We start from the raw sequence: 27,252 nt of genomic DNA, 5'->3' as shown, positions 1-27,252 counted from the left end.
ACCTGTTTAACCATTGCTGAAGTCTATTGCCGGGAACATCTGTGTGCAAAACCAGAATGAGCAGAAACAAACTCTGGCACTTGATTTTTTTTTATTTACAAAATGTGAAGGCAATAAAAGCTCATAAAACTGGCAATCATCCAGTATCCAGCAACAACCTCAAAATGCAGGAAGGTTAAGTTGTGACTGGAGCTTGTCCCCAACACAAAGAGGATTCACACTTCACAGCTATCACAACAGACTCTTCCAATATTTAATTCAATTGTATCATAAAAACACTTCAAATCAAGGTTGTTAAAAATGATACATGTTGGAACACATTCTGTGTTCTAGCAATCAAAGAAACTATAAAAGGACACACATATTCATAAATTTTAATCTTGGTACATTTAAAAAGTTTTATCACAGTTGCTTAATGTGCATGCTTTAAGATGAACATGTTTACAGTTTTTGTTAAATCAAATGTTTAACCACTTACACCCTGACGATTTTACACCTAAATAGCAAACAGGAAAAAAGGCTAAATATAGTGGCATACAACTCTTAACTATTTCTGCCAGTATATACTGTAGATATTTAGTATATAGATAACATGAAGTAATAAACCAAAACAAACAAAAAGCAGTATATAAGAATTAATCAGAACAGATGTATTCACTATAACATTTTAATTCTAAGATTTTCTAATTCTAACACAACACCTATTTTTGCAGATCAAGCAAGTGGTTATTTAATTAAATGCAATAAATAATTTTTTTCCCATGCTCAGCGCCCCACAGCGGCCTGGTACAATACCAGAACGTTTATTGTATTCTGTAAATAAGGCACTTCTTTTTTTAAAAATATTCGTTCAAACTCTCAAATGCTTTCTGCTTTGAGTGATCCCGCCATTCTTCTGGAATCTCACCACTCCCCTGGAAGGTTTTCTTGTAGTGCTCTTCCAGATCTTTCTGGAATCTGCACACAAACCACTTCCAGTATGGCAGCTCAGAGAGGTCAGGAGTGATGCTCCAGTTAGCATATTCAGGACCAGCTGTTTTATAATCTTTCCAGAGTACTCCCTTATCTTCTGATCCTTTTGGATAAAAAGATCTATTACTTGCTACTGCTGATGTGCAAAAGCTAATAGACAAGTTTGTAGTATTCTTGTAACTCATCCCATTCAGTCCAACATTACGATGGAAAGGAACACTGTGATCTTCAGAATGGTCTGGTATTGTGTTGGTGCATGTGGCATTACAGAAAGGACACTGAACCCAACAGCACTGACAGAAGTGATCAATCAGAATCTTATCTGGTCTGTCCTTACAGTCCAGCTTCACCGGAAAAGCATTTGTGATGAATTTGTCACTTATCTCAGACATTATTGAAGGAAGATCTTTTCTAATCACGTCTTCAAGGAGTTTGACATCAACATCGTCACGACTCACTCCACTGAGGTCTTTTACAGAGAATATCAGCACATCTGAGAGCTTCTGTGTGAAACACTTCAACCACAAATCAACATCTCCACTGTTCACTTGAACATGTTCAGTAGGTTCATGAGCTGCTTTCATGATCTTCTGCTGCAGGAGTTTGATGTTCTTCATCATGTTGGGCCGAACACTGACACTGAACTTATCAGTGATGTACTGACTGACTTCATCTCTGATGAATCTCTTGAAGTGATCTCTGGGATTATGAATGTAGTTCATGTATTTGTTAAAGTTCTCCTCTTCTGCCAGTGTCTTCAGGATGTGTTTCTCCAGTTTAGATCTGTTTCCATTCAGTGATTCACAGTTTGTTCTCATTTCATCTGCTAAATCTCTGGCAGTGTTTTTATAGACACTCTGTTCAATGGGCTCTTTCAGTTTCTGACAGATGATTTCACCAAAAACAGCAGCTGATGTTGCTCCTTTACAATATTTCTGGAAAACACTGAAGTACTCTCCTCTCTTCCTCTCCATGTAGAGAACAGGATCATTGGCTTCTCTGAACAGTCTGTGTTGGTCAGTGAATGTCTTGTTTGCTGTTTTACAGATGGAAATCACCAAATCCATGAAGAATTCCTTCTTGAACACATATTTCACTGGTCCTTCCTGATGTTCAGTGAGTCTTGCCTTTATATAGTCTGTGAGTTTCTGAATGTAGCTTTTGTTGTAGCCCATCTTTGAAATGTTAAATGACATGATTCTTTTGTCACTCTGCTGAGCAATGTCATTGACTAACATTCTTATTTGGGTTTCATCTTCCTGAGATAGAGAATTGAACAATGTCTCTTTTATTGTTTTGATGGCTTTTTTGATAAATCCTCTGGATTTCTTTAACTGTACATAACCTGAATAACTCGGCACAGAGAAAATATCCCTGCTCTCCCTCCAGTGACCTACAGGAGCACTTTCATTGATGTCACTGAGGAGTATTTGCACATCTGTTAATATGTCAATGTCTTTGATTGTAGGAGTGTCTCTGATGATCTTCTTCACACACTCTTCCCAAAACAAATCAAACTCTTTCTTCAGGGTTTCTTCATCATTTGCTTTGTCTTTGAGTTTTAAGGTGAGTGTTTTGCTCTTTTCAAAGAGAGTGTTTTCATGATGTATTCTCTGATCATCAATCTCTTTCTTCAGGTCTTACTGCCGAAAAATATCATTTAATTTTCTTTTTGTTTCTCTCACAATGTTTTCTTGAAGCTCTTTGATTTTCATCTCAAATGAAGTTTTCCACTGAATCAGTATTTCTTTATCTTTGTCTTTCTCAAAGAAATCTGACATTGATTTTTTCACTTCTTCACTTTTCTCTTTCAGTTCTCTTTGAAGATGTGCTTCATTAATCTCATGAATTGTTTCATTTTCTATGTTGTTGTGTAGTTTGTTCTCAGTTTCCAGCATGGTACTGCGAAGACTCCAGGTCCACTTGCTGTATTCTGTCTCCAGTTTCCTGTATGTTGAAATCTCCAGAGAATTTCTGAAGCTGAACACAAATCGTTCATTCAGTAAAGCCTCCCAGAGATCTCGAATACGATATTTCAGGTGTTTCAGCATCATGCCATCTGATGTTGAAACATGATTGAGAATTGTTTTCTTTAATTCTTGAACATTTTCACAGTAGTTTGGGTTTGGTGGTGCCATGGGTGGGCTGCCCTCCCAGAGTTGTGCAAAATACTTCACATCATTCTGAACATCAAATTCAATGACATCAGTGAAACTTTCTGCATCACAGACTTCATCTATAGCAGCAAGTTTTGTCATTTCATCCAGTTTCTCCAGCAGTCGTCTCCTTCCCTCCATGTTTTTCTCTCCAGCAGTGATGTCTGAAACATTCTGATGCACAAACATGCAGCTGGGATTCAGACTGACCTTCTTCATCCTCAGGAAGGCCTGAACAACAATCTGAAGAGTGTCCTGCATCTCAGATGGGTTTTCTCCAAAGATGTTAATCAATGTCAGTTGCCCAAGACCCACAACAAATGTGGCCAGTTCATTGTCATGATGTCTCGTTGATCTTCCAGCCAGTTCTAGAGCACGAAGTCCCTCAGTATCAACCACCAGAATATAGTCAAACTTCAGCTGTGCTTTCATCTCCTCTGACACTCTGACCAGCTGCATGAAAGCTCCTCTGGTGCACCTGCCAGCACTGACGGCAAACTGCAGTCCAAACATGGCATTCAACATGGTGGATTTCCCAGAGCTCTGAACCCCTAAAACTGACAGCACAAACACTCTCTGATCTCCCAGTTTCCTGATGAGTTCATCTAGAACAGCAGAGATCCAGATCACAGGAACATGAGCAGCATCTCCATCCATCAGCTCCAGAGGAAATCCAGAGATCATCATCTCTGCTGCAAGACTCGGGAGAGAAGAGAAGTGAAACTGAAGACCTTCCTTGTTCTTCTTCACAGATGAACATGATTCATAGATTTGACCGATCTCTCTCAGGATGTGCTCCACACCAAAGGTTGCAGCCTGAAGTTCCTCAGATATTCTCTCAAGTTCTGTTTGATCATTTTTAAGTTGTTCTCTTTGTTCGGTTTTGAGTTGCTCAGACTTATTTTTCTCTTTCAGGTGTAAGACTGTTGACCACTTATCATCATATTTGTGATGTAGATCAGAAAGTTCAGTTGAGGTGTGTTCATCCATGAGCATCCCAAGCCATTTTAGGAATTTGTTTTTCTTATTTGGAGCATATTTTTCATTCATTTCATTAATAAAGCACTTCATGAATTCACTTAGGACACATTGATGCTGCTGTTTACGGACATCCATCAGTTCTGCTTGTTTTCTACTTATTTCCATTTCTAGTTCACTCCCTTGAGGTCGATGTAGTTCCTTATTCGTCTGACACCACTGATGCCACAGTTTTCCCTGACAGGGCAGAAATGTTTCTTTGATTTGTGTCAGATCTTTATTCTCCAGTAATCTCATCATCTGCTGTGTTGCTTCTTTTCCTCTCCTGCAGTCTTCATCATCATCTTCATCTACTCTGATATCTGAGTGTTTGGACACATCTTCAAGTCTGAAAATGGAAGTTGATTCTGAAGAGACTGAGAGAAAATCATTTATAGCACTTCTGAGTTCTTCAGACACATCTGACTGATTTCTGTCTTTCAAACCTATTTTGTATTTTTTAGTTTTCTTTGTCTGAATTACAGAAGATTTATCCTCAGCAAAAAGGCAAATGAGTGGCTTTGAGCCCTTGTAGAGTTTTTCAACTTTTGTCTTATTTTTGTCATCCCTGTCAAGCTGTGGTAGAATAACAACATTGACTGAGGACATTTCCATCAGGATCTGGAGCTGTTTCTCATTGTCTCCTGCATCTCCATGAATATTACAGAACACAACACAGTCATTAAATTTATCTGTGTTTTTTCCAGACGGGCAGTACCAGGCGATCTCCACCACTCCATCCATCAGTACTCTGGTTCTGCTGCTGCCTGGGCAGTTCCTGTGGAAGAACGTGTTGTGTTTCTCATTGATCAGACTGTTCATCAGCTGAGACTTGGATGAGGACACTGAGCCAAACCTGAAGAAACACACCATTGGAGTTTCTGCCTTACAGACTGACTGGACTTTACTGATGATTTTACCTTCATCATCAAATGTTTTCCAGCTCTTGTTGATTTGTCTGAATGTCCAGAGAGGAAACTCAATGTGTTGTGTGAATGGATCAGGTACAAGCAGAGGCAGAGCATACTGACACTGAGACAGTTTAGTCACCATCAGCTGCTTCAGGAAACTATCAGCACAATGAAACACGGCCATCTGAACATCCATTGGGTGAACAGGATCTGATTTGCATGTGTCTTCATTAGACAAAGACATTGTATTGAAAAAATCAGCCTCATCATCAGACGAGTCATTGTCTTTGTGTTGTGTGTGTTCTTGTTTTTTGGTCTCTTTAGTTTTAATGTATCTTGCTCTGTAGTTCATCAACAGTAGTTTTTGTAGGAATATCTGAAACAGTTCCTCTTCAGCACAAGACTCTTGAGACTGTAATGAATCTGCAGTTATCTGAAGAACATCTTTTCTTTTCAGTTTGTTTTGCAGTTTGCCCTCAAGATGAAGTCTCTGAAACAGATGCTCTCTTTTTTCTCTTCTAGACTTTTCCTGTTGTAATTCTTGACCTGGACTGACTCCTGTTGTCCCAAAGTTGTTTTCTCTCTGTTTAATAGACAAAACAATAATAATAAAATATAACAATAATACATTATGAACATTATTTTTCAGTACAGAAACAACGTTCCTGTCCTTATTTTCCCAACATTAAAGAATTACAAAAACTGAACAAAACGCGATGAACACATTGTAAAGTGTCGTGGAATCTATCACACATTCAGGTCTTTAGAGAACCGGCAAATATATCTATCACAAATGGATCTAAAAAGTGAACACAGTGTAAAATTTCAAAGCAATTAGAAAATAATATATTTATTTGTGTTACGGTGTTGACAAAAACAGGCAGAAACAAGGATGATAAAGTAAAGATGAACCCAAGTGCAGTTTATTCTTATAACGTGAAACAGTATCCCTAACTATGAAAGTGAAAGAAAACAAAAAAAGAAACCAAAGACCAAACTAATAATGACAAAACTAGACACGACATGAAATAACTAAGACTAAGGCTAAGGCTGGACAGGACTGGAACAACACTACAAGGTACATGTATACAAACTGGACTAAACTATAGTTTGACGACTAGGTTACATGTACACAGGCAAGACTAAACTTTGGCTAAACAACAAGGTAACACAAAGGCTTGACTAGACTAGACTGTGGCAGAACAACAAGGTTACAAGAGCAATACCTTACAATTTACAAAGGCAAACAAGAGGGTTTAAATACACAAGACACGGGAAACAAAGGCCAATAAACAAACAGAACTTACAAACAAGATAACAAGACAATTAACTAAAACCAATGACAAACTAGAACTGAATCAAAGCAATCAAACAATAAACCAATGAAAACCAGACACATGAGCAAGGGAAAACAGGAATTTACAAGACTAAGAAACAGGAACTAAACAGGAAATTTCAAAATAAAAGTACAAAAACAAAAGTCAAATGAGAATATTACAGGAGATACCCCTTTAAGGAGCGGATTCCAAGAGGGTACCAAGGGAAAACAGGCAGTTCAAGGCAAGGTCAGGGGGAAACAGGCAGTTCAAGGCAAGGTCAGGTGGAACATGGCAGATAGGCGGGTGGCCAAGAGACCAAGCAAATGACCTCAAGGTGGGTACCGGGTCGGGAGGTCTGGGAGGTCTGGGAGGCAGCAATAGGGCAGAGACAGGGTCAGGGGGCCTGGAAGGCAGCTGTAGGACAGGGACTGGGTCAGGGGGCCTGGAAGGCGACCACAGGACAGGGACTAGTTCAGGAGGCGGCCATAGAATGGGCATAGGGTCAGGTGGCCTGGGAGGTGGCCGCAGGACAGTGACTGGGCTAGGTGGCTTGGGAGGTGGCCACAGGGCAGGGGCTAGTTTTGGAGGTCTGGGAGGTGACCACAGGACAGGGACTGATTCAGGAGGCCCGGGAGGTGGCCACAGGACAGGAACCGGGTCAGGAGGCCAGGGAGGTGGCCACAGGACAGGAACCGGGTCAGGAGGCCAGGGAGGAGGCAACAGGACAGGGACGGGGTCAGGAGGCCACAGGACAGAGACAGGGTCAGGAGGCCAGGGAAGAAGCCACAGGACAGGAACAGGGTCAGGAGGCCAGGGAAGAGGCCACAGGACAGGAGGCCAGGGAAAAGGAATGGTTACTGGGGGAGCTGGCAGATATGTGTGAGGAAGGGTTTCTGGGGGCGGAGCCGTGTAAGGCGGAGCCAAGGAGGACTCCAGGGGCGGAGCCGTATAAGGCGGAGCCAATGAGGACTCCAGGGGCGGAGCCGTATAAGGCGGAGCCAAGGAGGACTCCAGGGGCGGAGCCGTGGAAGACTTCAGGGGCGGAGCCATGGAAGGCTTCAGGGGCGGAGCCGTGGAAGGCAGAGCCGTGGAAGGCTTCAGGGGCGGAGCCAAGGGAGGCTCAGGAGCAGGCGCCGGGAGAGGCTCGGGAGGCAGAGAAGAGGGAGGTGGCACCGTAGGAGGCTCTAGAGGCGGAGCCGTGGAAGGCTCGGGAGGCGGAGCCGAGGGAGGTGGCGCCATAGGAGGCTCTAGAGGCAGAGACCTGGAAGGCTCTGAAGGCGGAGCCCTAGGAGGCTCGGGAGTAGGAGCCTGCTATAATTAAGTCTTGCCTGTTTACATGTAACCTAGTCGTCAAACCATAGTTTAGTCCAGTTTGTATACATGTACCTTGTAGTGTTGTTCCAGTCCTGTCCAGCCTTAGCCTTAGTCTTAGTTATTTCATGTCGTGTCTAGTTTTGTCATTATTAGTTTGGTCTTTGGTTTCTTTTTTTGTTTTTTTTTTCACTTTCATAGTTAGGGATATTGTTTCACATTATAAGAATAAACTGCACACACATGACGGACATGCCCGTAATTCTCTCTCTCTCTCGAACCATCGTCACCGGCCGCCTTTATCCCTCGTGCGCCTCATTAGGCCGATTGGGGACCGGGCGCACGATATTCCGACCCGGCCCCGCCCCCCTCCGCTCCACACTCCTCCCGGCGTTATCTCAGGCTGGGGTGCCACCGGCATGACGTACACCCCCCGTCCCTGGGGCGGGGTGTATCTTGCGTCCCGCGTGGTCATCCCCGCCTTCCTCACCCTGGGAGGAGACAGGAGAGGAAGACAAAAAAAAAAAAAAAACAGGCGAGGGAAAAGGCCAACACGGTGCGACAGAGAGAGAGAGAGGAGAGAGAGAAAAAGCTCACTCACCGGTTCTCTGATGTACCGTCGCGTGGTCTTCCAACACTCCTCCACACTCAGGCGGATGACAGCCGCTCCAACCCCGGATGAACCGGAGTCAAACCTTCGACCCCCAATGGGCAGAACGCCCCTCCGCTTTTCTGGCAGCAAATGGGGACACTCCTCCGCCGCCGGCAGCGGCCCTACCGCTCCGGGCAGTTGGGGCGTTTCTTCCCTCCTCCGCCCCCGGCAGCGGTTCCCTTGCTCCAGGCGGTCGGGATATCCAGTCCCCACTTGCCCCGCGGACAACGGCCGTTCCCCGCATCCGGGCGGTCGGGCTACTCCGTCACCCGGCAGATGTCAGCGGCGCTCCCCAGGGTGGACGGCAGTGTCGAGGACTCTGCGACGGGCATCCCTCCTCCTTCCCGGGTTTCGGCACCAATGTAACACAGTTAAAGGATGGGCAAGGAGGAGGTGAGAACCAGCTTGTCAATATAAATAATATTTAATGAAACTCAAAACCAAAACACACAAACATAAACACACACACATGACGGACATGCCCGTAATTCTCTCTCTCTCTCGAACCATCGTCACCGGCCGCCTTTATCCCTCGCGTGCCTCATCAGGCTGATTGGGGACCGGCCGCACAATATTCCGCCCCGGCCCCGCCCCCCTCCGCTCCACAGCTATACTGGACTGTTCCACCTCAATTTAACCCCTGACCACATCTCAAGTTGCTCCAGGTCAGATTTAAACCTATTCCAATCCATAGTTCAACACACAATCCACTACACCACACAGACTCAACCTCGACAGCCACTAAAGGACATACCAAGCTAATCGTATTCATAGCCAAACACTGTAGTCACCATGATCAACTCTGTATTCAAGCTACATTTTAACAGATGAAAATCAACATTTGATAGGGGAAAAAGTCCAGCAACTATTCAGTAAGCACAATACAAAGACTTCCAGCAAAACAACATCAACTCTGACAGCACACATACATCACCCAGATGTCTATTTGATGTGTGTGTTTTTACATCTAGAAGACATATTTTTTACATGGTTTGCTCATCAGCAACCCATCTATAAGACCTGTTTCAATATGTCTCAGATGTCAATAAGACTTTCAGCAGATGCTTTTGAGATGTTTATGATTATAATGTTTGTAAATCTGATCTTTTAAAGATCTTTAGCAGATGTTAATTAGATTGTGATGCTTGCCAGATGAAAAGATCTAAAACAGACACCTTAGAGATCTGAGTGGTCTAAGCAAGAATTGAACCAACATACCTATTTCTAAAACCAGTGCTTTTATCACTGTGCCACTAAGTTGGCATACCTGTTGAGTGGCTTAAGAGACTTGCTGAAGTTGGATAAAAATTCTCTCTACAGTTTTAAAAAGACTGAGAAGGAAGAATCATTGATACATTAAAATATTTGTTTAAATTGTTTAAATAATGAATTACAAATACTCACGTTACTGTATAGAAGAATATTTCAGCTCTGCCGAATCATACAATGCAATTGAATAGGCTCCAAAAATCACATAAAGGCAGCTTAAAAGTAATCCATGTGACTCAAGTGGTTAAATTCCTATCTTCAGAAGAGATATTGTAATGTTTGGTGCCCAAGGAGTGGAAGAAAGGAGACGCAGGAATAGAATCATAGAATCTTTTAATTATAAACACTGGAGTAGGACATTCATTGGAATGAAAACAAACGCTGGAGTGGAAACAAACGCATTCACAAACACAACCATTCAAGGACTGACAAACTATGAACAAAACTAGAGGGTATATATATACACATGGAATCTTAATGAGGGAATGGCATACAGGTGGGGATAACAATGAAGTGATTAGGGAAGTGGATACTGGGAAACGTAGTGGAGGAGAAAACTTTAAAATAAGTGTCCTTAAAGGGATACTCCAGGATTTAGCATTAAGCTTTGTATCAGTAGAAAACCAGTAGTATTTTAGAATTACCCTGCTTCCCCCCCTCATATCCCCATGATATGAGAGAAAATTAAATTTTTAGTCTGGAAAAAAATCCTCCGATGATGCAAAAATCGTCATTTTGCGTCATCGGAGGATTTTTGGACTAGAGGCTTTAAACTACAGCCAGTATTAGTAGCTAGTTCCGCATGTTTTCACCACGCCCATATGAGGCGGGATCTTACTCATAGAATGTAAAGGTAGTGTCAGCCATCTTTAAGCTAAGCTAACAGGCTCTTGCTCTGTAAAACTTTGTATAATAGTCTAATCACGATGGCGGAAGAAAGTTTTGAAGTAATGACAGATGGGGATTTCGAAGATCTTTTGTGTGAATCGGATGCTTGCGGCTACCTATACGAGCCGCAATACAGCGACGAACAGTTGCGGGAGATGGAGGAACAAGAGGTGGCCGGAGCAGCTGCTGCAGCAGGGGAGCAAGACCTGCTTGGCGGTTAGGAGGAAGAGCCCGGCCAGACTCGAGCTGGGGCGAACTGGTGGTGTCAGTGCTCTCGCTGTGCGTCTATGCAAACAGATAGAGAGTCCTATTGCTGTCGCGAATTTCAGCGATGCCATTTTCTTCTGCATGAGATCGCTGAATCCGCTGATGAAACTGCACCGCTAGCATGTGTAACTGAGCACCCAAGTTTTGTACCACACATGGACAGGGGGGTCCTGGAAACTTATTTCAGGATCCCAAAGATAAATTGGAAACGCCAGCCAAAGCCTGCAGGGACAAATGGACGGCTTAGTGTAAAGTGAGTATTTGTTTTGTATTTCTTTTTGTTACTAAGACGTAATGTACAGAGTTTGGACACCCAGCATAATCACAATGTTGTTCCCGCGTAGTCAGCTGAGCTATTGTTATATTTTCATGTATGCACACATACTGTATGTGCAAATAGTTCGCATTACTAACATTGTGTTTACTATTTCGTGGTTTGGGAGTGGCCTCGTAAGTGCGGCAAAGCAAGTGCATTCTGGGAATTGTTGTCTTTCAGCCACGTGAGTAAAAAATACATTTTTTGCCTTTTCTCAGTCTAGAATGCTTCAAATTCAAAAATAATTTCACATTTCTACTACATAAATGACCACTATCAAATACACATTCATCTTCCCACAGCTGGAGTATCCCTTTAAATCCACAGTAGAGACAAACTGTGACATTATTCCCCCTCCTTTAAAGGGCGACTCCTGGCGCCCCAAGACGGATGATGGTAGGGTGACTCAGAAGAAAGACTCAGGCTTCAGGGTTGGGAATGGATCCGGTGGCATGGGGGAGGCTTCAGGGCTAGGAATGGATCGGGGCGCCTGGGGGGGTGGCCACAGGGACTGGGTCTGGAGGCCTGGGAGGTGACCACATGGCAGGGACTGGGTCTGGAGGCCTGGGAAGCAGACACAGGGCAGGGACTGGGTCTGGAGGCCTGGGCGGCGGCCACAGGGCAGGGACAGGGTCTAGAGGCCTGGGAGTTGGCCACAGGGCAAGGACTGGGTCAAGAAATGGAACTGCTGAAGAGTCCGAGGGTGGAGCAGAGGAAGGCGGAGCTGTGGAAGACTCCGGGGTGGTGGAGCCGAGGAAGGAGGAGCCATGTAAGACACCGGGGGGTGGGGGGTTGTAGCTGAGGGAGGCGGAGCCGTGGAAGACTCCAGGGGGCGGAGCTGAGGGAGGCAGAGCCACAAGAGGCTCGAGGGGTGGAGCCATGAAAGGAGGAGCATTCAGAGGCTTGAGAGGTGGAGCTGTATAAGGCGGAGCCATTGAAGACTCTGTGGGCAAAGCCGTGCAAAGCACAGCCGTGAGAGGCTCAGGGCTGAAAGCCGCGGAAGGCTACAGGCACTGACTCTGGGACGGTGGAGGCTACAGGCACTGACTCGCTAACTGTGGAAGACGTGGTCACTGGCTCGCTAACCGTGGCAGGCGTGGTCACTGGCTCGCTAACTGTGGCAGGCTTGGGCACTGGCTAGCTAACCGTGGTCACTACTGCTGACTGCGGCAGTGAATAGACCACCGGAAACAGGATAGGATGAGCCTCCCCCCCAACATTTATTTAGGGGAGTTGAATGGAGTGGAGTTACCTTGGAGACAGAGGGCGAGGAAGGAGTCATGGAAGCAGGGGGAAGGCTTAGAGTTCTTGCCATAACACTCAAGGTACGAAGAGAAAACTGGGAGAAGATTTATTTTGGAGAAGGAGGGTGATGAGGGTAGATGGAGGATCAGAGTAGCAGCAACATACTCCACCAGGGAGAGATTCCCCACCACAGGAATCGCTGTTGTATGGTTAAAGTTTAATCCCATACCATAAATGCGTTTGAGGTACTCATCCGAAAAGTCTGTATTAGCAGCGAGGCGAAGGATCCTGGTTGAGTATTCCAGTAGGGGAAGATCCTGCCTGAAAAGCTCCAAGAATAAGGCTGTTGGCTTCATGCTAAGTGAAGTGCTCCTTGAAGTGAGACTTTGTAGGAGAGGAACACTGGAGTAGAATATTCACTGGAGTGGAAACAAACATTGGAGTGGAAACAAACGCATTCTCAAACATAACCGTTCAAGGACTGACAAACTATGAACAAAACTAGAGGGTATATATACACATGGAAACTTAATGAGGGAATGGCATACAGGTGGGGATAACGATGAAGTGATTAGGGCAGTCAAGAACATTTTATTTGTTTAGAGCCTTTCACAACACATTGTTTCAAAGCAGCTTTACCGAAGATCAGGCATTAACAGACGTTAAAACTGTAATGTCTATAATGTTGATGAATCATCATTCTGTAATTAGATAAAATATGAATGTTAATCATGTTTAAAAACAAGTAATTAAATAATAATTGTATTAATAACCCCAATGAGCAAGCTGAAAGCGAATGTGGCAAGGAACACAAAACTCCATAAGATGTTGATTAATGGAGAAAAATAACCTTGGGAGAAACCAGACTCACTGTGGGGGCCAGTTCCCCTCTGGCTAAAATCATGAATATAATGTAAATATTACTTATGTATAGTTAAAATCATGGTTTAAAATTATTAAACTAAGTAAGGGTTAAGGGTCAGTGTTTAAACATCGATTGTGTTTGAAATGTAAGATTAAAGACCAATGTCTTTGAAGTCCATCCTGGATAAACTGCAGAAGTTCACATAGATGCAATTGTCCTTGAAGGCTGATGAAGGCTTTTGTTGGCAATAGTTTATGCATTCCATTTCAAGATCAGTCCATCAATAGACCGAGGTGATGCAGGTTGGAGTTGGCATCAGTTCATCCTCTGAAGTCCATCATAATAGACTGAAGTGATATATGGCTGGCACCGGCTGCATTTAGTCATCATCATTCAGCGACATGTAGCAGTGGAGTCCAACACGACGCAGGAATGGAGCTGGATCCAGCCGGTTCTGGTGACCTCAGGATAGGAGTCCCGAGGTTGAGACAGGGAAACAAATAAAATAATATTAGCATAGATGCAATTCAATTTATTACAGAGTTATAACTCATGATCAATATTTCTGGTTTCTAGTTCCGGCAGACCCAACTAAAGCAGCCTAATTGTGGGTTGGAGGATAAATTAGGTGTATGCCTGGCTAAATAGGTGAGTCTTTAGTCTAGACTTAAACTGAGGGAGTGTGTCTGCATCTCGAACAGTGTTAGAGAGACTATTCCATAGTTTAGGAGCCAAATATGAAAAGGATCAACCTCCTTTTGTGGATTTTGATATTCTAGGAACTATTAACAGGCCAGAATTTTGTGATCGCATACATGGATAAAAGCAGAGGCCCTAAAACTGATCCCTGTGGCACTCCATATTTTACTTTTGTTTGGTTTGACAATTCCTCATTTACATAGACAAAGTGGTAGCGGTCTGCTAAATATGACCTAACCCATGCTAATGCAACTCCACAAATGCCAACATAATTCTCTAGCCTATTCAAGAGAATGTCGTGATCTATCATGTTGAAAGCAGCACTAAGATCTAAAAGCACTAGAAGAGAAATGCAGCTGCGATCAGATGATAAGAGCAAGTCATTTGTAACTCTGAAAAGTGCAGTCTCTGTACTGTGATGAGGCCTAAATCCTGACTGAAATTCTTCGTATATACTATTTCTCTGTAGAAATGAACATATTTGTGAGGATACTACCTTTTTTGTAAAAAAAATGTATTTGAAATCGGTCTATAATTAGCCAGTTCTCTAGGATCAAGTTGTGGCTTCTTAATAAGCAGTTTGATAACTGCCATTTTAAAGTTTCTTGGGACATGTCCTAAGCATAGCGAGGAGTTAATAATATTAAGAAGAGGTTCTAAAATTACAGGAGATACCTCTTTTAAGAGCTTGGTTGGTATTGGATCTAACATACATGTTGTGGTTTTTGATGTTTTGATAAGTTTTGTTAGCTCTTCATAAACTATGACAGAGAAGGATTGAAGTTGCACATGAGGAAAATTATTAGACATTGTTTTCTGAGGTGCTATGACAGATGATTGCATAATTCCAATTTTATTTCTGATTATTTCAATTTTATCTGTAAAGAAATTCATAAAGTCATTACTCGTGTTCTGCGACGTAATATCTGGTTCTGTTGAGGCTTTATTCCTAACCAATTTAGCCACAGTACTGAATAAACATCTAGGATTGTTGTGGTTATTTTCTATGAGTTTACTAAAATATGTTGCTTTGAGTGCCTGCCTGTATCTACAGACACTATCCTTCCACACACCACGAAATGCTTCTAATTTTGTATTTTTCCACATGCGCTCCATTTTCCGTGCTGCTCTCTTGATAGCATGAGTGTGATCATTGTACCATTGTGCAGGGCTTATTTCTTTAATTTTCTTTAATCGAAGTGGGGCGACAATATCAAGAGCGCTAGAGAAGACTGCATTTATATTTTTTGTTATTTCATCAAGTTCTTCTGGGCTTTGGGGTTTATTGAGTGTATGAGATAGATCTGGAAGATTATTAGTGACGCTATCTTTAGTGGTCAAAAGAATAGTTCTAACTGAATGATAGCATGGTGTAGATTGAGTGACATTAGCTGATTTTAGCATACAAGAGACAAGAGAGGTAATGATCAACTCCAAATGACAGAATTAAATCTAGCATATGATTATGCCGATGGGTTGGTCCTGTTACATTTTGTCTGACTCCAAAAGAGTTGAGAATATCGATAAATGCTATTCCCAATGTATCATTTTCATTATCTATGTGAATGTTGAAGTCACCAACAATTAAAGCTCTATCTACAGTAACTACAAGATCTAAAATTCACCAAGGAAATCAGAATAAGGCCCGGGTGATCTATACATTGTAGCAAGGACAAAAGACGACAGAGATTTTTTTTTTATATCTGACGGTGTTACATTAAGCATTATTAGTTCAAAAGACTTACATTTATATCCTTATTATGTGACCTGTGTGATGTCTCAAGGCAGCTAGCAGATGTTCGGATTAACCAGTTTGTCTGCTTCCTGACCTGGGCCCCAGTTAGTCAAATACTATCATTATTAAGACTATGAGCCAAATTACTAGAGAGGAGAGCGGCACCTTCCCTGGAGGGATGGTGTCCGTCTCTCTTTAGCAGGTCAGGTCTACCCCAAAAACTCTTCCAATTGTTTATAAATCCTATTTTATTCTTCAGACACCACTCAGACATCCAGCCATTCAGTGACACTAATCTACTATAAACCTCATCACCACGATGAGCAGGGAGGGGACCAGAGCATATTACAGTGTCTGACATATTTTTTGTAAATTCGCACACCTCTTTAACATTATATTTAGTGATCTCCGACTGGCGAAGCCGGACATCGTTAGTGCCGACATGGATAACAATTTTAGAAAATCTATGTTTAGCATTAGCCAGCACGTGTAAATTTGATTTGATGTCAGATGCTCTGGCCCCAAAATGCAATTAACAATAGTGGCTGGAGTCTCTATTTCTACATTCCTTACAATATAATCGCCAATAACAGGGGCTCTTTCAACATGATTCTCAGTGGGTGTATCACTGAGTGGGGAAAATCGATTGGAAACCCTAACAGGAATGGGACAGCAGTGTCTCTTTGCTGAGCGAGTATGCCGCCGAGACGCCACCCAAATGCCCTGCTGCAGGGGCTCTACAGCCGGAACCAAAGTGTGTAGGTTGCTTTCTGTGCTACTCGCATCTGAAACAGTATCTACCGGCTTCTCTTTCTCACTGACTTCCACTAGCATTTGGATGCGAGTCTCTAACTCATTAATCTTCTCTGTCAGCCTGACTAATTCCTTACATTTATCACATGTGAATCCCTCACTGCTGACGGAGGAGGCTATTGTAAACATGTGACATGCAATGCAGGAAGAAATAACATGAGCGGATGCCAAGACTTACTGCAAATTGTTAGTTGTTTGTTGTTCCTGAGCGGTGAGGGTTTGAGATTGATGTGAATCCCTCACAGAACTGTTTGTTGTTGTTGATTGTTCTTGATAAGTGGTGATTTGAGATCGATGCAATAATCTGTGTACCGCAAAGGAGAAAAAGGGGTGCGCTCTGAAAAAATGCACGCAGTTTAATCACGATAAAAATAGAACGCAGATGCAGCTGTAATATTCATGCAGTTGAATCACAATAAGAGAATAATACGAGGGAAAACCCAATGCACGCTTAAAAATGGCAGATGTTAAGGATTAAAGGCTGAAAACAGATATATAAGTGATGCTAAAAAAGTAGCAGGCTACAAACACAGACTCTGGTGGATACTGGGAAACGTAGTGCAGGAGTAAACTTCAAAATAAGAGTCCTTGAAGATAGTGGAGACAAACTGTGACAGATATGATTGATGTGGGTGAGAAACAGATAAATATTTAGTTCCATTTTTGCTACAAATTCTTCTCCCTGTCCAGTAGTGGGCGATATGTATGAAGAATGCAAATCACCAAAAACACAAGAAAAATGTGAAAGTTAAAGTGGAGATTGACTAAGCAGGGAGGAGAATTTATAGTTAAAAAGGACTAATATATTGATCAGTTTCTCACCCACACCTATCATATTTCTTCTGAAGACATGGATTTAACCACTGGAGTCACATGGATTAGGCTAGTTTTATGCTGATTTATGTGATTTTTGGAGCTTAAAAATGTTGGCACCCATTCACTTGCATTGTATCTTGTCCATGTTAACATTGTGATGAGGGGACTTATGGCATGAAGGTTGGATTTTACCAAGGCTGTGGGGAAGGGGTCCAGGGCACAGGTGGATGGTTTCATCTTTTTGATGATGTCCTCAACCTCTTGCTGTGAGATGACCGAAAAACAGCATAGAGGTTTTGACATCCCAGGCTGTGGGTTGGCAGTCGGGACAGGCAGTGTGGAAGAACTGGATAGCAGGGAACGGATAGTGTATTTTGTTTCTGAAAAAAGTGATAAAATTGTTGCACCTCTCTTCTGTGGCTTCTGAATGAGAGTGAGTTTGCGGTTTGAGGATATTATGTATGGTAGAGAAAAGTTGCTTGGAATTGCCAGGGCTGGTGTTGATAATGTTTGAATAGAACTGTGAACGTGCATCTTTTAATGACCTTGTATAGTACTTCTGATGTTCTCGGTAGGCCTGCCTATGAACAGTGAGTCCTGAGGTCTTGAGGCGCCGTTCAAGGACACGCCCAGCTGTTTTCATTTGCCGGAGTTCGTAAGTGTACCAGGGGGATGTGCGTAAGAAGCTGATAGTTCTAATTTTGACAGGGGCGTGGAGATCTAGGAGACTGCTCAGAGATTGATTGTAGAAGTCAACCGACTCAGTGACTGAGGAGAAATCAGCAGAGGAGAGATGTTGGAAAGTGGCAGGAGGGGTTGTCTACATGAATATTAATATCTCCAAATATAATAATGTTGGCAGAGGTGGTGCAAAGTGTAGTGAGAAGGTCGTGTATCTCTGAGATGAAAGCTGAGTTGGATTTGGGGGGCCGGTAGATGAGGAGCATTGTCATAGGGATGGGGAGTTTACATTTAAATGCAAGGCATTCAAATGAGGACAGTGTAGGCAGGGGGAGGGGGGACAGCTCCAAGTTCTGTCGGTGTATGACAGCAAGACCGCCACCACGACCAGTACAGCGTGCTCTCTCCAGAAAGCTGTAACTGGGGGGACAGACTTCATTAAGCGCTGAGTAAACCCCTGGCTGGTGCCATGTTTCTGTCAGGCACATAAAATCTAATCCTTTGTCCATGATGTGGTCTTGTATGAAGGATGCTTTATTTGTGAGGGATTGTGTATTGAAAAGTTCAATTTTAAGTGTAGTTGCTGTGGTGAATCTCTGTAGAGGCCGCAGTACACTGGAATCCACTCCGCGCTTTCTGGCCTGCTTGATGTGGAGAGATCTCGCGATGTTTCCCGTGCTGCTCAGCTGAGCGTGCAGAGATCTTGCAATGTTTCCCGTGTAGTTGGCACATAGAGCGACATCGCTCTGATGATGCGGCAGACGAACGACAGTGCTCCAGATTGATGGAATGTGAAAAGCAGGCTGGCAAGGCTGATGGTAAACAAACTTTCGACGTGAACTTCTGTGGATGTAACGCGGACGGCGCTGAAGTCCAAATTCTTTGATGGCTGCGATGCACGTTGGAATTGAACGGTTGTTAAGAGTTAGCAGCTGTGGGATAGAGTATATGAGCTTCATGCCGGTCGCCGAAAGTGTTAGCCAAACACAGAGATGGAAGACTATCAAGCACAGGGAGAAGACGGTCCACACCACAGCGGCGGGCTGCACAAGTTAAAACCGGATCGGGACAGCTAGATGGCTGCCCCAAGAGTAAAGTTAAAACTTTGTAGTAGCAGCGCTGGAACGATGGAGAAATCCGGGTGTTCACCACCGACAGCGGGAGGTGACCAACAATCCGCTGATGTTGAAGGAGATGTCAGTAGGTGAGTAAAGCCTTCAATTGTGTATCAATCCGTACAAAAACTCAAGAGAAATACTGTTCAAAACTAGAAAAACTAGAAAAACAGCGGAGAAGCAGCGAGCAACACTCGCCAGCGTCCTCTCCAGTTCTGTCCAACCTCTCCAGTTCTCAATATTATTGATCATAAGTCACTCATTGGCATACAGTTCACGGCAATCCATTACACAAGTGAATTTGTCAATCAGTCGGAGATTTATTATGAGGGCTTGTTTAAGGAGTCAATGAACACCTGCGTTAGACATTTTTATTTTTTTTAGAAACAAGCCAGGGGTATATAGGGTGACCACCTGGCTATTGCTCTGTTGCAGGTCAGCAGACCTGATTTTGCGGGACAATGTGGGACACGAGGGAGAGATAACTTACTATTATTGTACTAGTTGAATAAATATTGATTTTATATTAGATGTATTTTTGAAGTGATGTTAAATGTGAACGTCACTCAGTTTGGCATAAGGTCTACGATACAAACTCATTTTAACAGCTCAGACCTACTCAATGAAAATATAATGAAGTGAAAATAATAATCTAATCGTTAAAAAGCACATTTCCAAACAAGCACATCAATTCCATTATTAAAGACTAGAAAGATTAAATGCGTTCTTACCGGATTTAGTGCATCTTGAATTAAAAATTTTTGTCTGATCTGCTTCGAGTAGGGCCTTCTCATGCATTATGACTGAAGAACTCCTGGCAGGTGTAGGTGTTCACTTTCACCAGGAGTTCACTTTTGATGAGGTCCACAGATGCTCAGTTCCTTGTCTCTGTCCACACAGCAGTCATCAGTGAAAACACCCTCATCCATGAACGCGTTGGTGACAGGAATGCTCAAAGATATCAGAGCCGTCATGTTTGGGGCACTGAACTGCTTCAGCAGAGCTGTCCGTGAAACTTCGGTGGCATATCCTGCACTCTCCTTTTTTAGGGTCACCTGTAACTGGTTTTAACCATGTATATATTGTCTCCAATTCTTTATTATACGAACAAAAAACACTTTTTCTTCTCGGGAGCTCCGGATAGACTCATTTTTCTGTTGCAGTTTTTTTCCCAGTGTTTTCCCGCTCTAGCAAGAAAAAAAGGCTGCGCTGCGCATGTTCAGGGTTTTCTGTTAACTTTTTTTTATAGTGATTTTGTAATTAAAGGACTTTTATATTGTTTTATCAATGATGAACTCTTCTGCTACAAGAATGTAATGCATTTTAATTATCTGAATATATATATATATATTTATATTTAAAGATAACTATGTATAATTATTTCATCATTATATATTGTATTTAATTATTGTTATATGAGGGGATTTCTCAGCAAATATTTGTATATGCGATTAACAACGACCGACAATGACTAAACAAAGAACCAGGGTTTAAATACACAAAGGAACAAACGAGGGAATGAGGGACACCTGGGGCAACCATCAGGGGAAAACCAATCATGAAAAGAAACTACAAAGGACTACAAAAACCAAACAGGAAACAGGAACTAAACTAAACTTCAACATAAAAGCACAGAAACAAAAGACAACAGTGAACATGACAGCATAAAAGAAACTACAAAGGACTACAAAAACCAAAACAGGAACTAAACTAAACTTCAAAATAACAGTACAAAAAACAAAAGACAACAGGGAACATAACATAACCCCCCTCAAAAGGACCGGATTCCAGACGGTCCTAAAGAAAATGACAAAAACAACAAACACAAATAAATGTCCAAGGGGTGAGGGACTGGAACGGGGGGGAAACAGACAGACCAAAGGGGGCACAAGGGGTACAGGGACAGTCCAAGGAGGCACAAGGGGCAATTAGGCAGTCCATGGGGGCACAAGGGGCAATTAGGCAGTCCACGGGGGCACGAGGGGCAATTAGGCAGTCCACGGGGGCACGAGGGGCAATTAGGCAGACCAGGGAGGCCAAGAGGGCAGACAGGCAGTCCACGAAGGCGCAAGGGGCCGACAGGTAGACCAGGGAGGCCGAGAGGGCAGGCAGGCAGTCTCTGGGGGTGTGAGATGGGGCCAGGGTCAGGTGGCCTGGGGAGCCTCCACCGGGTAGGAACAGGTTTAGGAGGCCAGGGAGGTGGCCACAAGACAAGGACCGGTTCAGGGGGTCTGGGAGGTGGCCACAGGACAGGGACAGGTTTAGGTGGCCTAGGAGGTGGCCGTAGGGCAAGGGCTGGTTCAGGGGGCCTGGGAGGAAGATTGGACACTAGGGGAGCTGGCGGAGCCAAGGAGGACTTCTGAGGCGGAGCAGTCGAAGACTTGGGTGGCGGCGCCGAAGGAGGCGTAGGCAAGGCCGCAGGAGACCCTGGGGGCGGAGCCAAGGCAGGCAGAGCCGTGGGAGACACTGTGGGCGGAGTAGAGGCAGGTTGAGCCGTGGCAGACTCAGTTGGTGAGGCCTTGGGTGGACCAGGAGGCGGAACTGTGGTGGGCGGGGCCAAGAAGGACTTTGGAGGCGGAGCCGTGGGAGACTCAGGAGGCAGAGCTGAGGGAGGCTCAGGAAGCAGAGCAGAGGGAGGCGGAGCCGAGGAAGGTAGGGCCGAGGAAGGCTCGGGAGGCTCAGGAGGCGGAGCCGAGGGAGGCGGAACCATGGAAAGCTCTGGAGGCTCAAGGGGTGGAGCCGTGGGAGGCTCAGGAGGCAAAGCCGAGGAAGGCTCAGGAGGCGGAGCCGAGGGAGGCTTTAGGGGCGGAGACCTGGAAGGCTCTGGAAGCGGAGCCGAGGGAGGTGGCTTCGTAGGATGCTCTAGAGGCGGAGCCCTAGAAGGTTCTGAAGTCTCTGGGAGAAGAGCCGCAGGAGGCTCGGGAGGCGGAGCCCAGGAGGGCTCGAGAGACTTGAGAGGCGGCGCCGTGGGAGGCTCAGGAGGCAAAGCCGAGGAAGGCTCAGGAGGCGGAGCCGAGGGAGGTTTTAGGGGCGGAGACCTGGAAGGCTCTGGAGGCGGAGCCGAGGGAGGTGGCGCCGTAGGATGCTCTAGAGGCGGAGCCCAGGAGGGCTCGAGAGACTTGAGGGGTGGAGCCCTGGGAGGCTCGAGAGGTTTGAGGGGCGGAGCCCTGGGAGGATCGAGAGGCTTGAGAGGCGGAGCCCTGGGAGGATTGAGGGGCGGAGCCCTGGGAGGCTCGAGAGGCGGAGCCCTGGAAGGCTCGAGAGGCGGAGCCCTGGGAGGCTCGAGAGGCTTGAGGGGCGGAGCCCTGGGAGGCTCGAGAGGCTTGAGGGGCGGAGCCCTGGGAGGCTCGAGAGGCTTGAGGGCTGGAGCCCTGGGAGGCTCGAGAGGCTTGAGGGGCGGAGCCCTGGGAGGCTCGAGAGGCGGAGCCCTGGAAGGCTCGAGAGGCTTGAGAGGCGGAGCCCTGGGAGGCTCGGGAAGCTCGAGAGGCGGAGCCCTGGAAGGCTCGAGAGGCAGAGCCCTGGAAGGCTCGAGAGACTTGGGAGGCGGAGCCCTGGGAGGCTCGAGGGACTTGGGAGGCGGAGCCCTAGGAAGCTCGGAAGACGGAGCTCTGGAAAGCTCGGGAGGCTCGGAAGGCGGAGCTCTAGGAAGCTCGGGAGGCGGAGCTCTGGAAAGCTCAGAAGGCGAAGCTCTGGAAAGCTCGGAAGGCGGAGCTCTGGAAAGATCGGAAGGCGGAGCTCTGGAAAGATCGGAAGGCGGAGCTCTGGAAAGCCCGGGAGGCTCGGAAGGCGGAGCTCTGGAAAGCTCGGGAGGCGGAGCTCTGGAAAGCTTGGAAGGCGGAGCTCTGGAAAGCTCTGGAGGTGGAGCTCTGGAAAGCTCGGTAGGCGGAGCTCTGGAATGCTCGAGAGGCTCGGACTCTTGGACGGGCGTGACCACTGGTGCTGGCCTTTGGACGGTCATGGCTACTTACGCTGGCTCTTGGACGGTCGAGGCTACAGGCGCTGGCTCTTGGACGGTCGAGACTACAGGCGCTGGCTCAGGGACGGTCGAGGCTACAGGCGCTGGCTCAGGGACGGTCGAGGCTACAGGCGCTGGCTCAGGGACGGTCGAGGCTACAGGCGCTGGCTCAGGGACGGTCGAGGCTACAGGCGCTGGCTCACTGACCTCTGAGGCGACAGGCACTGGCTCAATGACTTCTGGGGCTAAGGGCTCAGGCTCGTTGACCGTGGCTGAAGAGGGCTCTGGCTCTTCGACCGAGGGCTCTGGCTCATTGACCGGGGCAGGCGTGGGCTCTGGCTCGCTGACCGGGGCAGGCGAGGGCTCTGGCTCGCTGACCGGGGCAGGCGTGGGCTCTGGCTCGCTGACGGGGGCAGGCGTGGGCTCTGGCTCGCTGACGGGGGCAGGCGTGGGCTCTGGCTCGCGGACCGGGGCAGGCGTGGGCTCTGGCTCGCTGACCGGGGCAGGCGTGGGCTCTGGCTCGCTGACCGGGGCAGGCGTGGGCTCTGGCTCGCTGACCGTGGCTGACGAGGGCTCTGGCTCGTTGACCGGGGAAGGCGTGGGCCGGGAGGACGAAGTTGGCCGTGCGGGTTCAATGGAAGCCATAGGCCTGGGGGGTTGTTCGCTGACAGGATGGGCTGGTGTGTCAGGAAGCAGTGAGCTGCACGCTAGTAGGGTCGTTCCCAGGTAGTCGCGGAAAGTGCAGCCGGGCGCTGCCTGTGGCACCCGCTCCCTCAGCGAGGGGTTCAAGCTGCTCCTGAAAAAGATCATCAGTGCAGAGTCCGGGAAGTCAGTAGCGTTCGCCTGGAGGAGGAAGTAGCGAGCGTGGTCTAGAAGTGGGTAGTGTTCTTGCTGCAGATTGAGCAGCAGACATTTGGCCCGAATAGCTGCTGGATCCATGTGTGGGTCGGTCGTTCTGTTACGAGTGTGTGGAAGGAGGAGAAGGCAGACAGGGGTTTAGGATCCAAATGCAGTTAACTTTTTATTAAACAAACAAACACAAAGGAATACCCACGATGGGAAATAAACATAAACAGAGAACTCGGGAAGGGAACACGGAGCAGGATAAACGACTTTCAAACATTCACTAACAAACACAAAGGAAAACCCACGATGGGGAAATAAACATAAACAAGAAACTCGGGAAGTGAACACAGAGCAGGCTTTAAACAAACTTTCCATAACAAACATACATCAAACAACGACGACAATGACTAAACAAAGAACCAGGGTTTAAATACACAAAGGAACAAACGAGGGAATGAGGGACACCTGGGGCAACCATCAGGGGAAAACCATTCATGAAAAGAAACTACAAAGGACTACAAAAACCAAACAGGAAACAGGAACTAAACTAAACTTCAACATAAAAGCACAGAAACAAAAGACAACAGTGAACATGACAGCATAAAAGAAACTACAAAGGACTACAAAAACCAAAACAGGAACTAAACTAAACTTCAAAATAACAGTACAAAAAACAAAAGACAACAGGGAACATAACACAGACCGTCCCACCAATTCACCCCAAGAGCAGAGCGCAAGAGGCTTCAGGAAGTCTCACAGGACCCCAGGGTGTCAATAAGGAATCTAAGGGCAGCTCTTGGAACAGTCAATGTGAAATTGCACCAGTCAACAATTGGAAAGAGACAGCATAAATCTGGGTTATATGGGAGGTGATCAAAGAAGAAGCCTCTGTCCATTAATATAGTCCTAGAGTGTATTATGTGCTGTCCATAATGGAGGGGCTCAAGCATGGGACAAATTCAATCCAAGTACAAATATCAACCCAGTTGAAATGTATTAATTATAAATATACAATTATAAAGAATCATACAAGAAGTTATTTTAGCCAAAGCGGGCAACACCAGCAACTAAATGTAGGGGTGTGTGGTATTCTTGTTTTTTCCACAGAACTCTGTAGATATTTTTGTTTAAAAAAAAAGTATTTCAAAGAAAATTTGTATTGTTATTTGTTAAAAATATCACCTTTACCCAAATATACTGTAGATCAATAATCAATATGTCCACATATTTGAAAAAAAAAAGTCATGGTGTGCTCTATTTAACAGTACTGTTTATTAGCATTATATCAAATACCCTGCTCTCCAGATATTGCCATCAGCCACTGAAAACCACTGAATTGTTTAACCACTAATAAGGACTATAGTATGTAAACTGGTTATTAGGAGTGTGTTCATGTATCACTAATGTCTATTTGAAATTCCACACAAAATAAAGATAACACAGTATCAAACTATCAAGACTTTGAGAATTAAATAATTTCAAAGATTGCTATAAATGTCATAATCAATAACACTGAGAGCAGTTACTCTAGTAAAATCTGCACTCTTACCATTCCTGCTGCTTGTGTCTGTGATGGTCTTCGCCGATGTGATCCCAAAAAATATCCTAATGCTCCCAGAAATCCTCCGGATATTACAGAAGCTCCTACTGGTACTGCTAATCCTGATACTGCACTTGATAATGCTGTTGATCCTGCCTGTGATGATGCTGCTGCTGATCCTTCCTGTGATGATGCTGCTGATCCTGCCTGTGATGATGCTGCTGATCTTGCCTGTGATGATGATGCTGCTGATCCTTCCTGTGATGATACTGCTGATCCTGCCTGTGATGATGCTGCTGCTGATCCTTCCTGTGATGATGCTGCTGATCCTGCCTGTGATGATGCTGCTGATCTTGCCTGTGATGATGATGCTAATCTTGCCTGTGATGATGCTGCTGATCCTTCCTGTGATGATGATGCTAATCTTGCCTGTGATGATGCTGCTGATCTTGCATATGATGCTCCTTTGAATACTGCTGCTGCTGGTGGTAATGAGTTTTTTGCTACTGTATATACCCACTGTGCTCCTATTATCATTCTTTTTACTAGGGCTACAGCTGCTTGTATTTTATCTATTACCCATTGCATTTTCTCTACTGCCCACTGCATTTGTCCTTTTGCGACCACTACTACAGCTGCTCCTGCTATTGCTCCAGCTACTGCTGATCCTTTCTGTGTTTGTGCTTCCAGCAATAATTTCAATATTGCTGCTGCTATGCCTGCTACAGCTCCCAGTCCAGCTCCTGCTCCGGCTGCTACTGCTACTGCTACTGCTCCTGGTCTCGCTCCCCAAAATGATTGTAAAAAGTTTACTCCTGCTCCAGCTCCTGCTCCTGCTGATGCTCCCGCTGCCGCTCCTACTGCTACTACCTCTACTGTTGTTGTTGTTGCCACATGTACTATTATTGCAACTGCTACAAGTGTCAGCACTAGTGTTACTATTGCTGCTATTACTGTTAGTGGTGCTTGTTTCCATGTTATTTTTGGCAGCAGTGATAGTAGCGTTGCCCTTACATCTCCCGCTGCTGCTTCTGCTGTTGCTTCTGCCGATGCTTCTACTGCAACAATGAAATGACTAAGCATTTTAAACTCATCATCACAGAATTATAACCATTTTAAAATATGCTTATTAGTATGTATATAATATTGATGCTATTCAAATAAAATGTAATGATCTTACCCATGTTGTTTGATGTCACAACATCAGAATATAAATCAGGTCTTCTCATAATCACATCTTTACTCTTGTCAGGTTCACAGCTCCTTTCCCCCTCCTTTTCTTCAAGCCATTTACTCTCCTTTAAAAGGTCAACATTACAATTTATGCCAGCCAAAATTTACAAAATCAATGAATATTTGTTAGTATATAACTTTTTTGGAAAAAGAAAAGTCAAAGATACAAGCTTTTCCCATTTTCTTCTTTCTTTATTAAGACTACAAACTTACCATTTGGTCTCCCAGTGTCTCTTTTTCTTCAGATTATCAATGACTTCAAATGATTTTGACCTAAACTTTGCAGACAAGAAGCAAATTGAAAACCATCAAGTGCTGTGGAAACAGAAATGGTGATATTTTAACCAGCTGGCTAATATGTGCAGAAGAATCTTATTTCTCCCCAAAGGGACGAGGTAATTACTCCTTATTTCTAATTTATCAAACGGCATTTCAGGCTATTGTTCCTCAATAAATAAACTTGCATAATTATTATTTCTGAAGATCAAAACAATATTTTTATTATAAAGAGCCTGCATTATTTTCTGTAACAAAATAATTAAGGTGTGATCACACCTGTTACTCTGCTCTCAAATTGTTTAATGAATACTAGAAATTCCTCACAAACTATTTTATTTATTGTTATATTTTA

General features: G+C 44.8%; 2 protein-coding genes across 2 annotated transcripts in view; both read right to left on the bottom strand.

Annotated features, from left to right (window-relative positions):
* The window catches only part of LOC127648279 (fibrous sheath CABYR-binding protein-like), a 391,397-nt gene that overhangs the window by 84,265 nt on the left and 279,880 nt on the right, over positions 1-27,252 (bottom strand). The window lies entirely within an intron of this gene.
* On the bottom strand, positions 91-25,927 carry LOC127648272 (interferon-induced very large GTPase 1-like). Its single transcript, XM_052132859.1, is given in 2 exon segments — positions 91-5,639; positions 25,398-25,927. Coding segments are annotated over 2 exon segments (5,331 nt in total). The 5' UTR covers positions 25,926-25,927; the 3' UTR covers positions 91-836.

This window comes from Xyrauchen texanus, chromosome 8, assembly GCF_025860055.1.
Source record: "Xyrauchen texanus isolate HMW12.3.18 chromosome 8, RBS_HiC_50CHRs, whole genome shotgun sequence".
NCBI lineage: Eukaryota > Metazoa > Chordata > Actinopteri > Cypriniformes > Catostomidae > Xyrauchen > Xyrauchen texanus.
The sequence above is the reverse complement of the archived record's forward strand: the minus strand, read 5'-3'. Positions and strand labels throughout refer to the sequence as shown.